At 38.9% G+C, this 12,304-nt stretch overlaps 1 protein-coding gene across 1 annotated transcript in view; it reads left to right on the forward strand.

Moving 5' to 3' along the window:
- Window positions 1–12,304, forward strand: part of THBS4 (thrombospondin 4) — a 38,065-nt gene that overhangs the window by 14,041 nt on the left and 11,720 nt on the right. The window contains exons 5-11 of the mRNA XM_042875219.1: window positions 2,642–2,724; window positions 3,160–3,211; window positions 4,564–4,736; window positions 7,672–7,809; window positions 8,193–8,270; window positions 10,422–10,574; window positions 11,999–12,103. Of these exons, the coding sequence (XP_042731153.1) occupies window positions 2,642–2,724; window positions 3,160–3,211; window positions 4,564–4,736; window positions 7,672–7,809; window positions 8,193–8,270; window positions 10,422–10,574; window positions 11,999–12,103 (782 nt within the window). The remainder of the gene's footprint in view (window positions 1–2,641; window positions 2,725–3,159; window positions 3,212–4,563; window positions 4,737–7,671; window positions 7,810–8,192; window positions 8,271–10,421; window positions 10,575–11,998; window positions 12,104–12,304) is intronic.

Genomic DNA, 12,304 nt, shown 5'->3' on the forward strand with positions numbered 1-12,304 from the left:
TGTGCTGTGTTTCAGACAACAACAGCATTTCAAATGAAATTTAAATTACGGCATGCTGAAATTATGGCAAATAATTTCATACATTTTGATATATTGACTGAACACAGTCCTGTGAACAGTGAAAAATATGCTTTACAGTTTGATGCAGGAATTTGAGAGTAGGTGTCAAGATTTCCAAAAAAGTCATTGTTTTTTTTTGTATTTGCAATTCTATTTTTATTTGACTTAAATGCATTACTTGCGAATTTTCACATGGAATGTATAGAGTTGCAGTGAGACATTCAACTCAAAGAAAAAATTTGAACATGTCTACTTCCTAATCTTTAATAAGATCTCTCCTACCGGGAGAGAATATCCCTCGTTTCACAGTCACTCCTTGCTTCATGTAATTGCTTTTTGTAGTACACGCATCTGTGAACAACTGCTGTCAAGGATGAAGCACAGGAAGGGTATTATTTCATCAAAAAATTTCTGATGGACACATTGAGAACTCAGTGGGAGTTTTTGAACTGGCTTTGGACTGGCCTGACGCATTATCAGTTTCTCAAAACAAGGTCATCACACTGGTTTTATGATTTTGCTGCTCCCTATTTTTTATATTTTAATAAGAAATACATTTTTTAAAATGTTACTTATATGTATTAAACTTGTTACATATTTTATATGTGGCCCAAGGCAATTCCTGTTTGCTCTGTGTGACCCAAGCAAACCAGAAGGTTGGACAACCATGTTTTAGATGTTGTAAGAGACATGGTTTAGTGAGGAAATAATGGTGATAGGTGGATGGTTGGACTCCATCTTGGAGGTCTTCTCCAACACTGTGATTTTACAATTCTGCTATTGTGAAAGCTATTCCAGTAGATTGTTACTGACTCAAAATACAGACGTAGACACTAGCTGTACTAGGGAAGTACTTAAGTAGGACAGTTATGGGAGAGACTGTGTAGTAGCACAGGATAACCATATGCCTTCAGTGTGTACCTGTGGCTTACCCTGCTTGCTCCCAGGAAAAATGCCACTCCCCAGTAGATTTTACAACATGCTGTGTCCCAGCGGCACCCTAACGGACCTCTCCAGGTTTTTACCATGAATCATCAGCCATTCTGCTACTGGAAGGGCTTACCGTAGGACTTAGCTTTAAATGTAGGAGGGAAAAAAATAATACTGTTGCTCACCTGTTTATGCTTTGCTATCTAAATTTGCCAGTGGGACACATAGTTCATATCAGTATAACATGTTTAGTCCATCTTAACAGTGGACAGTCTGCCAAATTTAAGTGTAAAAAAATAGATCTGCTTTTTCATTCAAATGTTGACCAACAAAGAAACATCTGAAATCTTGAGATTTTTTGTTGATTTCAATCAAATGCCAAGACTTGTTTTATGCTTAAAAACAGTACAAACAAAACAAGAACAAACTCCAGTATCTGACAGCTTGCATGCTAAGTTCTCTTATGGGATTCTGAAATACTCATAATATTAACTTTTACCAGCTTCCTCTCCAGATAAAAATAAGAAAAGAATGGGACTTTCAGAGAGGTGAGATCTTGAATAGATTGTTCCTGAGTCTTTACACTTGCTGTAAGAAAATCTGAAATGAAGAAAAAGTAGTATATGTGGAATTGTACAATTTGCACTAGAATGTTTGCAAACACTGAGAAATGCTCTGAAGTACCAAACAGTGAGGTTAACATTAAGAAAAGTATTTTTCGTGCAAGCTTACAATACTCTCAAAGAAATACATGAATAAACCTCCCTGAAGCTGTTGGACATAATATCAAAATAACCAGCCTGCTTGGAATGCAAATCAGCAGGTATTTGTTGCATTTGTTTTGGCATATACACTTTGAGAAGCAAATAGAGGAAGTAAACAAATAGCTGGCTTGAGAAAGCTGGAAGCTTCTAAGTGAGCTACAAACTCAGACTAGTGTTCTAAACATACTTTTTGTTTTTTTCCTGGCATTGGGTCAAAACTGATTTTGTTTAACAAATATGAATCCTGTGTGAAAATTGTAGATCAATTCTATTCCTTTCCTATAGTTCATTACAGATGCAACTTTTTATCTATCTATTCTCAGATTTTTTTTAATTTTTTTTTGTATTGAGAACTGTCTGAGAATTTGTAGCCTGTTAAGTAGCTGTTTTCTGCACTCTTCTGGAAGAAAAAGTGACTGTGGAACTAGTGCGCAGAGCAGTGAGTAGTCTTTCAGAAGCCAGGTGACTGCACAGGTACTAAAAAGGCTGTTTTGGTCAGAGTGACCGTGCGGTTTCATTTAGGGTTACTGGTCTCAGGCTGGTGGCATTAATTGCCATTATTGTTATATTTTAGCAGTTTTGATGCCAACAGAAGGGTAGGAAAGATCAGACCAATTGTCTCTTTGTGTGAAAAAGAAGTTCATGCCTTCTCTAGTCGTTTCTGTGGCATAATGTTCAGTTCAGCCCAGCAGAATCTCGTTCATGTAAATCCCTCTGTAACAATTAAAATTAGATACTGTGTTTGCTCTAAGCATAGCTACAGGACTTAACAGCAGTGTGTGGCCTTCTTGGCTTTCAAGATATTTCCATCTTGCATTTCAGAGACAATAATGACAAATGAAAAAGTGTTATTCATTGTGTATTCTTCTGTTGCTGTTTCCCTACAGGTGATTTTAATAGGCAACTGATGAATCAGATGGTGCAAATGAACCAGATACTGGGAGAGGTGAAAGACCTTCTCAAACAACAGGTACTGTGTAAGGTCCTCGTTGTGGAATATCCCAAGCTTTGTGACTTCAGTGGGGTCAGTGGAGAATATGTGTAAGCAGTAAGCTTCTTCATTGAATTCATTGCCTCAGATGCATGACACAGTGAGAAGAAACAACCTGATGGATCCTGGTACAGGTATATCTGAATTGGACATGAATTTGTGCCAGTTGCTGCTTGCTCTCAGTGCTGGATTTAGAAGCGCATGGCTGTTGTTGAGCATAAACCTACTGAACTGAAGTGTTACCATTACTACTGTTCTTAACTTTATGGAGTACAAAGAGCAACTGATTTCAAGATGATGTATATATTTTGAGTTGTCTGAGTGGCATATTAGGAAGAATTGTAATGGTTCTGCTGGTTCAGCCAGATACAAACTACCTGTATCTAAACAGTGTTTATTTTCTGTATTCTTAAGGTCAAGGAAACAACTTTTTTGAGAAATACCATAGCTGAGTGCCAAGCTTGTGGTGAGTATGAGTATTCCTGCACTGCTTGTAGAAGAAAACTATATGAGATGTACATTCGTTTAGAAACTAACATCAGTTTTACTTGGCATCTAAGTACTTTCAGAAAATACTGTTTCCAAAGTTCTTAGATATGTTGATCACAAATTTAAAATAGATTTTCATTAGAGAAAAAGCTTTACTAATAATCCGATTATCAGATGAAAAAAAAGTTTTTATACCTCAATAGGGTTATAAAAACATTGTAAACAAGCAGAACTGCCTAACATTGCTGTTAGTTCTTGCTTTGCCATGATGATGTACCACATGTTCTCAGGGAAGGAGACACTGTCAAATGCCTAACCTTCAGACTTAGTGGGAAAACAACTGAGGAATCATATTCTGCACTAGCTGACAGTCTGAGGAAAATCTCAGGTACTCTGTCTGGAAGTAGTCTGGTTCTCTGTAGGTTGTCACTGGTTAACAGCAGCAAGATCCAAAAGAAAGTGTCCATCTTTTCACTAAATAAAAGAGATATATTCCCGAATGCTACAGCATGGCCCTTTTACACAAATGCAGGACTCGTGTGCTCTCAGTATAAAAACAGAAAATAGTGCCTCAGTGAGTGAAGTAAAAGACCTTACAGGTACCATGTCTTTTTGATTGTTTCTTCCAAACTATCCATAATAACAAGATTGAGTTGAGCTCCAACCAAGTTTAAACTGTGCTAGTGCTGAGGAAAAAGTCTTTAATCGTGCACAAATGCGAAGGTGTAGTCCACACATTGGTACTGGGTGTCAACACCAGCCAGAGCCTTGGAAAATCTTTCCTTTGCACAGTGCTGGTATCTGTTTGTCTGAGTGTGCTTACATGTCCAGGTGTGCATTCATAGGCTGCCAGCTGTTGCTTCTTTGTTCCCTGTACTTGTCAGATATGTTTTTATAAAATCAAGGCATTGTTTTTCTTACAAAGTAGCGATGCTGCTAAATACCCAGAAGAGAGCCTTGTACCTTCAAACTTTAGTCCCTTCAGCATTTTTTGGTCATCTGAGGACACTGGCTTTCGCAGTTTTCTGTCCTGGCCGGCAATAGATCTGTACTGGGACTGACCTAGCAGGAGGGCCCCCACGTGTAGCCAGGAGCAGTATGGGAACCTAACAAAGCAGCCTTAATTTCCCGCATCTAGGGATGAAACACCCTGCTGGGCCGTTGCCAGCATGAAATCTCTTCAGCCATAGCACAGCTGGTAGCAGTGTGTAGAAACGCGAAGTCCCAGCTGAGCAGCATCCTGGGGATCTTTTCAGAACATTTGCCAGCCGAAAGCCATGATTGATGTTTCTCTCAATTGCTAAAACTGCTCTTCTTTCTGCATTATAGGTTTGGGAATGGTGAATTTTCCAACTCCGCTTCCTAGGCATAGCAAACCCAAGTGTGAAACAAGTTCCTGCTTCAGGGGAGTCAGGTGCATGGAGACAGCTGAAGGAATTCAGTGTGGCCCATGCCCTGACGGATTCACAGGGAATGGAGTGATATGCTCTGATATTGATGAGGTAAATTAGTAATTTTCACTGAATTAAAAAAAAGCACCTGTTTCATGTACAGCAGTGGATTGCTGATGCTTGCTGTTCCTAGCGTTTACTGACTGCTTGCATAGTGCATATTAATTCATTCTGATTTGATTCTACCTCCCTGTTTTGCTGTTGCTGCAAATGTATGGAGGCATATGTGTGAGAGCTTGAAATACCCTGTTGAGCTGGGAAGTTAAAGGAGTTAAATCTATTCCACAGAAAATTCAGTAAATTCTTACGTGTGCAGAGCAGCGAGAACGCTTCTTGTTGACGTGGGCTTTGTATCTTTCAGCTGTAGTGATCCTGACCTGGCCTTGGAGACTGAAGTCCTCTATTTATTCCTAACTGTAGTTGTGTTTTCAACCTAACCTTTAAGATCTATGGCAGCAAATAAACAATTATTCCTTCTTTTTTCTATTTATGGCTGTGATGAAAGCTGTTTGTTTTTTTTTTTTTCTTGTGCTATACGCTAGCAATTCAGAACTTGCTTGGATTGAGGACTGAAGTAATAGATTTTCAGTATCTTAAATGATTAAACAAAACGTTTATTAGTTGAAATCTGTCACTTAACTCAGAACTTAATTCAGACAACTGAAACACCTACAGCTTCATGCTGCTTCATGATTTTTCTGTATGATGATTTTTGCCATTACCCTTTAGTGATTTTATTCTTATTTTTCTCCCTCTGTAGAAATGCCTGGATGTATTAAACCAGGGAATCAAGAGAATTAGGTCATTAATTGTGCCTGTGGATATCACAGTACTATCAGTGTACTTCCTTATGATGTCAGATGCAAGAACAATTCCCATTTTTCATTTTTCTAGCCAACAGAAAATGTGCTGTGATTGCTTGTTTGGTTTACTCTCTCCTGAAGACCATCAGCAGAAAGGCTGCTTTGTGCCCAACTTATTTTTGTGAGAAAAACACGGGGAAGAGAAAATGGGTTGAGTGTAGCAGATTCTGGAGTTGTAGTTGTGTCTTTATTTTGCCTCACATGTGTTTGCTGCAGCAGAAGGTGCAAAAAAAAATAGAGGTAAAGCTCTAAAATGTGAATGCAGGAGGTGAATTGGAGACAACTGTGATGTGAGTTTCATGCCAGGCAGCCATGGTGAGATACTTAGGCCAGGTGACATGGAGCCTATTAGTATGGAAAGGGTCAATTTCTTGAGCTGCACCCAAACAGACACGTAGCTCCTCTCTGCTGTTGTCAATCTTGGAGCAATTCTACCCATGATAGCAGTGTTGGGAAAACAAGCCAAGACCAATGTGTGATGTCCCAGTGACTAGGCTTCCCTGAGTAATCATGATGTACCACCGCTCTGCATGACAGAACTGATTACTAGAAATAGTGAGGAATTTTACCTAAATTATGTCACACTGCATGTGGACACTGCTACTCAAATGACAACTTGTTTTTTGCATTTTGTTCACCGGAAAATAGTTCCTGTAGCAACTGGATTTTCATTTATGTAAGCAGAATGAGAAAAGAGATAATAAATGGCAGTAGCCTTTTGTTGCCTAATAAAAGGGTCTCTGTCATATTACTTGTTTTCCTGGGTTAGCTGAGGCTATAAGTAAAGTCATTTATTTTTGAAGGTTTTCTGGGAATCTCTTCAGCTTTCTACTGAACGAACTATTTCTGTACTTCATAAAAATTGGCATTTAAGAAGCTGCTCTTAAAGAATTCTACAGAAGCGAGGAAGCTTCTAGGTTTCTTTAAGAGCTACTGTCATTCTTTCAAAGGCTGTTAAAATATCTGCAGCAAGCTCCCTTCTTTACCATCTTGAAGACATTACTTTCATAGCCTGTATTCTGAGCTGCAGCTCTGCTCTGTTCATGATGTAATTTGAGTGCCCTCTCCTGGATACAATAAAAAATCCACATTAAATAATTTTCTATGCTAATTGCAGACATAATTCCGTTGAATTGTATGCTCAGTTACTTGTCAGTAATTGCACAAGTTTCATGTCTGTTGTTTGTGAATGTGCTCTGGCATGTTCTGCCTTCATTTTAGAATTTTTTTTTTTTTTCTTTTTGTTAATTATGAAGGTGGAAAGACACATTCTTTTAAACGTTTTTTTAAATTGTTTCTGTGTTTCTTATGTGCTGTCTCTAAGCCATAAGCAGTGTGATGATGTGTTAATGTTTTCAGTACTTCCACAGATGCTACTTAGTGGCTACTGTTGATACTTGAGAGGCAGCAGTACAGGGATGTAGTTCCTAAACTGGCACCCACAAGGCCACTGAAATGGATTAAAACCATTCTGTAGAACCACACAAGGCAGTGAACTAAATAATGTCTTTAGTCTAAGGCTGGTGCTGTGAGTGCGTGGTATTTTGGTAGAAGTGCTGAGGGTTGCCTGTTGGCTTCTGGTCTAGAAATGTGTGGGTGCCACTGCCACAGGCCTCTTCATCTGGCTTGTACATTGTATTTGGTTTACTTCTGACTATGAGATGTGCCCAAATGCAAACAAAAGAAAATGCCACTGCTGCTTCTGTGTGTACAAAACACAATTTCAAGACCATTCGTGGGTTGTGAACTTGCTGCTTTCCTGATAGTGTCTGAGCCCCTCCAGTTACATTCTTGTCTCCAAAGGAGATTAGCCTTCCTAGCAAAAGGAAGAATGAGAATCAGAGCTCAGAGCACCAACTACAGGCAAAAATGAAAGAATGAAAGATTGTGTTATTTAAATTACAGAGTTAGCTGAAGACCAGCTGGAGTCAAACATACCTGAAACTTTTCTCTGCAAGTCAGCTTTTTGACAGAACGTAGAAGAACATTCAGACATTTGCATGTAATATTACCTGGGCAGGTTGACTGAGAGGTCTGTGTGCACAGTCAGAGTCTGGACATTACTGAAGTACAAACAAGTGCTCATTTGATATTTTTTTTCCTATTTTTTTTTTCCCTTGCAGTGTCATTACAGCCCCTGCTTCCCTGGAGTGCGTTGTGTGAATACTGCTCCAGGTTTCCGTTGTGAGACCTGTCCCCCAGGATATACAGGACAAACTTTGCAAGGAGTAGGACTCAGCTATGCCAAGAACAACAAGCAGGTGAAAGACAGTATCCTTGCAGTAACTTCCATTGCATGGTGATAGTTTATGTTAACTGTGTATCAGTATTGTATTTATTTATGTTGTGGTCATTCCACGATAACCTTAGAAGATCTAAAATTGTATTTTCTTGCTTTGGTGTATTAAAAGTTTAATAGTTAGGAATAGTGTGGAAATTCTGTGTATCTCACAGTATCTTTTCTAAATTTATAAGTGTTTGGAAACTTGTCTAAAAATTAAGGAAGTGGACATGTCTGCCATTCTAGAAGTGGTTCCTGGAAGAGACTGTGGCACTTCTCTAGACTTAAACTTCTGTGGCTTTTCTTCAGACTTAGATCTCAAGCTGGCCTGTTTTTTATTACGTTGTTTTGTTTTATTGCTAGGTCTGCTTAGACATTGATGAATGTCAGAATGGTGGGCATGGAATCTGTGTTCCAAATTCTCATTGCATAAACACTTTGGTAAGCAGTTTTTCATTTCTGACTTTTTTTTTTTTAAATGATTGTTTTAAAATTCCTTGAGGCTAGAATTGGATTTGTGCTTCTCATTGAAGAACTGAATAATATATTCTGCTTGTTGGCTGCATCTAAACCAAAGAATCTCTGCCCCTTTTTGTGTATAAAAACAAAATACTCAATACTTGATCTGGCATTTGTGTGTATACGCATCGCTTGCCATGAGGACTGGTAATAACTCTTCTTTCCACATCCTCCAGTTACTTGTACTTATGGGCGTGTTGTGGCAAGGAACCTCTTTTCAAAAACTTAATCTTTCCTTCCTTTGATCTTTTCCCACAAGGAACTGTTGCAAATAAGCTTTCTCAACAAGCTTTCATTTAGGAAATCTCCACTTCATAAGGATATTTATATAGTATTAGGTATTGCTCTATATAATCATGGAGAAAAGGAGAGCTGCAATTAATAAAGCACATTTAATACGGGTGGATATTAAATCCAACAAGTAGAAAGAGTTTGAAATATGTTAGGATCAAATAGACTGTGTGTATAAACATTTTAGTGCTATAAAGCAATGTGGACCTTTCACTTCACTTATGCTACTGTCAGTTGTTTTTTTTCTGCTACACCTGACTGCATAGAGCAGACTTTGTTAGTAACAGGAAAGGGTTTTAAAATAACCTGCAGGTTAAAACAGAGTCCTGTTTTGTGACCAAATACTGTTGAGGCTGCCAGCAGTGTTCCATGTGGTGTGTTTCCCTGCAAACAGTGTTTCTAGGACTGCATTCTGCTCAGTAAGTTTGTCTCTATGCACAGGTATTCTGGTGTCTGGATTGCGTCTCTTGCATGTTACATGTACTGCATGACTAACCTTATTCTAGATGCTGTCAGGTCTGGTTAGCACAGGTCAAAAAGAGGCCCACTAACTGTCAAACATCAGCATGTGGATTTTTGCTCCTGTGTTCTTTTAAAAAGAATTTGGTCTGGAAAAGCTGCCCTGAAGGCGGGTTTAATGCATACCAGGGCTTGATAGAGGCAGAATATACTGAGAAAATTTAGCAGATTCTGAACCATGGTGTCAATTAGGAAACATGTAGACTGTTACATTTTATAAAAGTGATGCTGTTTGCATAGTCAGTGATCATGCGATCGTGTCAGAGATTCAGTCATCTATATATGTTTCAGACTGAAGTATGCAGATGGCACAGAGTTCAAATTTAGGGACACAAGACAGAAGTTGCCCGGTTGAGTTGTAAATTCCTCTCTGTAATGCTGGACTGGGACATCCCAGTAGACTTTATGTGGGAAGAGTGAATTTGTCTGGAGCACCTTAATTTCACAAAGGCTTGAGTTTGTTGAAGATCCGTCCACTGCTTTTCTTTGAGAGAAGTAATTATTCTTGGAATCAAAAGTATCTTGAGTTGGAAAGTTGAGTTGGAAGTTGAGTTGTATCCTTTATTGTGATTATCTGAGCACAAACTGAGATTCTTTGGCTTCTATGTGTTGTGGGTTTTTTTTTTTCCTAAGAGTTGTACAAATACAATTCATAAAAATGTATTTGTGCTTCTAGGTAAACCACTGAAAAAGGTTGCATGGATGTTTTACTACAATGTAAATGAGGCTTCAACTCCTGAATTCCTTTCTGAAGAACATGATTTATCTCATATTGGCTTAAAAGCATCTAAATTAAAAAATAATAATGGAGTAAATATAAGATGAACTTTCTTGATTTTCTGTGATTATTGTACCCAATTCAGCTTAGATAAGCAGTTAGATCAGCCTTACACTGAAAGAAGAGCTTCGAATCTGAATAAATAGAAGCTGCTTAGAATTTTTACACAAAGTTTTGACCACTTGGAATTACCTTATAGTGATACTGGTGGAAACAATGCATCATCTGGAACCTGTTGTTGCTGCAAGACTTTTCTTTGGCTAAACAAAAAACTGATCTTGACAGGTGTGAGTTCAGCTTATTTTAGAGTTTGTAGTGTGGGAGAAAAACCTGATTTCTGTGTGAAAATCTGTTCACAGGGCAGGAAGCCTTAGTGAACGAATTTGCACAGCGTGAGCAGCGTGACATGAGTCTTGCTCACACACTTGCTTTAAAAAGAAAAAGTCTGTTAAAAGGGGCTTGCTAGTAACATTTTGTTCTTACAGGGCTCTTATCGCTGTGGCCAGTGCAAATCAGGATATACAGGCGACCAAATCAAGGGGTGCCAGGCTGAGAGAAGCTGCAGAAGTCGAGCCCTCAATCCATGCAGTGTCCATGCCCGGTGTATTGAGGAAAGGCGAGGAGAGGTGACATGTATTGTGAGTTCATAAATTCATTCATTTGTACAATGAATAACAGCTGAAAGTGAGCAAGACTCTGTGGTCATTATATCCTTACAGTTGAGTATCCAAACTGCAGCACACTGGCCCAGACCAGTTATGAAAATAACCAAACTGGGTCTATCCTGCAATTTTTTTCCCTCCTGCATCTCTTCTATAAGGCAGCCATACTCATGTGCCATATTTGCTGCATGAGCTGCATACATTTGTGTGATTACGATTTTTTGGGAATGGTTTTTATAGACCTTCTGCATTCTCCTTGGAAAGGACTCTCTCTGCAACCTGCTGCTGGGAGCCTGCTTTAGCAGAGGGGTTGGACTATGTGATCCCCAGAGATCCTTTCTAATGACTGCAGTTGTGACTCACAAGTGTCGATGTACAGAATGCATCCCAAGGGCAATTCCCTCTCTTGGTGCTCTACTGAGTGGAGGGTTTTTAGCTGCATAGCCATAACTAGGGATTTTGTCAGCATACCCCCAGTGCTTGTATTTGTCTGCTGATAGAGATGATAGGTTTCCAAATGAGATCACAGATTTTATGTACAGTATAGACTGCGTTGTGCTTTCCTTCCCTGGGAGCAGCAGGGCACTAAGTGGCATATGATTCTTTATTATACCAGTCTAATTGTATTTTGTAGTTTTTTTGAGGTTGCAAGGCGGGGGGGGAGGGTCTAATCCCATGCCCTACATTTGGATGCAGTACATGCTTTTGCTGGTGCTTGCTTTGGTCTCATTTTATATGGCCATCTTTTTCAAAGACGAAATGAGGCTATATTAAGTCCATGCAGTAATGAAAGATACCTAGATACTTGTACAGGCAAGTCCTTGTTTTCAGGAGAGGCCACATGCATTTCTCTGTGTTTATGTTCAGTTTCAGGTTTGCTTTGAATCATACCTATGTCATTGGCTAGGAGGAACTTGTGCACTGATGTACTTGTTATGCCAATGCAAACTCAGTAACTGTCAGAACAGTTTTCTATTATAATATCCTCTGATCAATGGTGTATTCTTGAGCTACTGAATAAAACATCCAGCTGATTCTTGGTCCCTTGCTGAGGTGCTATGTGCATGTTCTGCCTTGATGCAGCATTTCTTTTTTCGAACTGCAGGTAAAGAACCAAAACTGACTCCTGTTGATTACTGTAGGAAATGTGTAACTCCTGCTGAAATCATGAAGTGTTGCAGCCAGACAGTCCATTTAAAACAAAACCTTAGCTTATTCTAGCTGTTCCCAGATACAGAGAGCTTGAATTACAGTTTTTCTTCTCACACTGGGAGATGCTAAGGTGTATTTCAGTATACTACAATGCCTGTTTATGCCTCCTGCATATTAGTATTTTCAAAGTTGATATTACTGCATTGATCTATTAATGTTTTGGTAGTACTGCCTTGTTTTATTGATAGTGTGGCATTGGCTGGGCTGGTGATGGTTATATTTGTGGAAAAGATGTTGACATTGATGGCTACCCTAATGAAGAGCTCTCTTGCCCTGCTGAAAGCTGCAGGAAGGTAAGAAATTCTTTCTTAATGCTCTACTAATTCTGAGACATAGGGGGTGAAGAGGAACATAAGAAGTGTGACAATATGTATTCATCTTTTTTCAAGTTAATGAACTCCTGAGAATAAATTCTATCTCATTTAATTAAAAGAATAATACCAAATCAGATACTTTCATAATTTTAATAACTTCGTCTCACAGTACACCTAACA

The sequence above is a fragment of the Lagopus leucura genome, unplaced genomic scaffold (genome assembly GCF_019238085.1).
Source record: "Lagopus leucura isolate 7727_CA_CO unplaced genomic scaffold, USGS_WTPT01 Super-Scaffold_100014, whole genome shotgun sequence".
NCBI classification, from domain to species: Eukaryota; Metazoa; Chordata; class Aves; order Galliformes; family Phasianidae; genus Lagopus; species Lagopus leucura.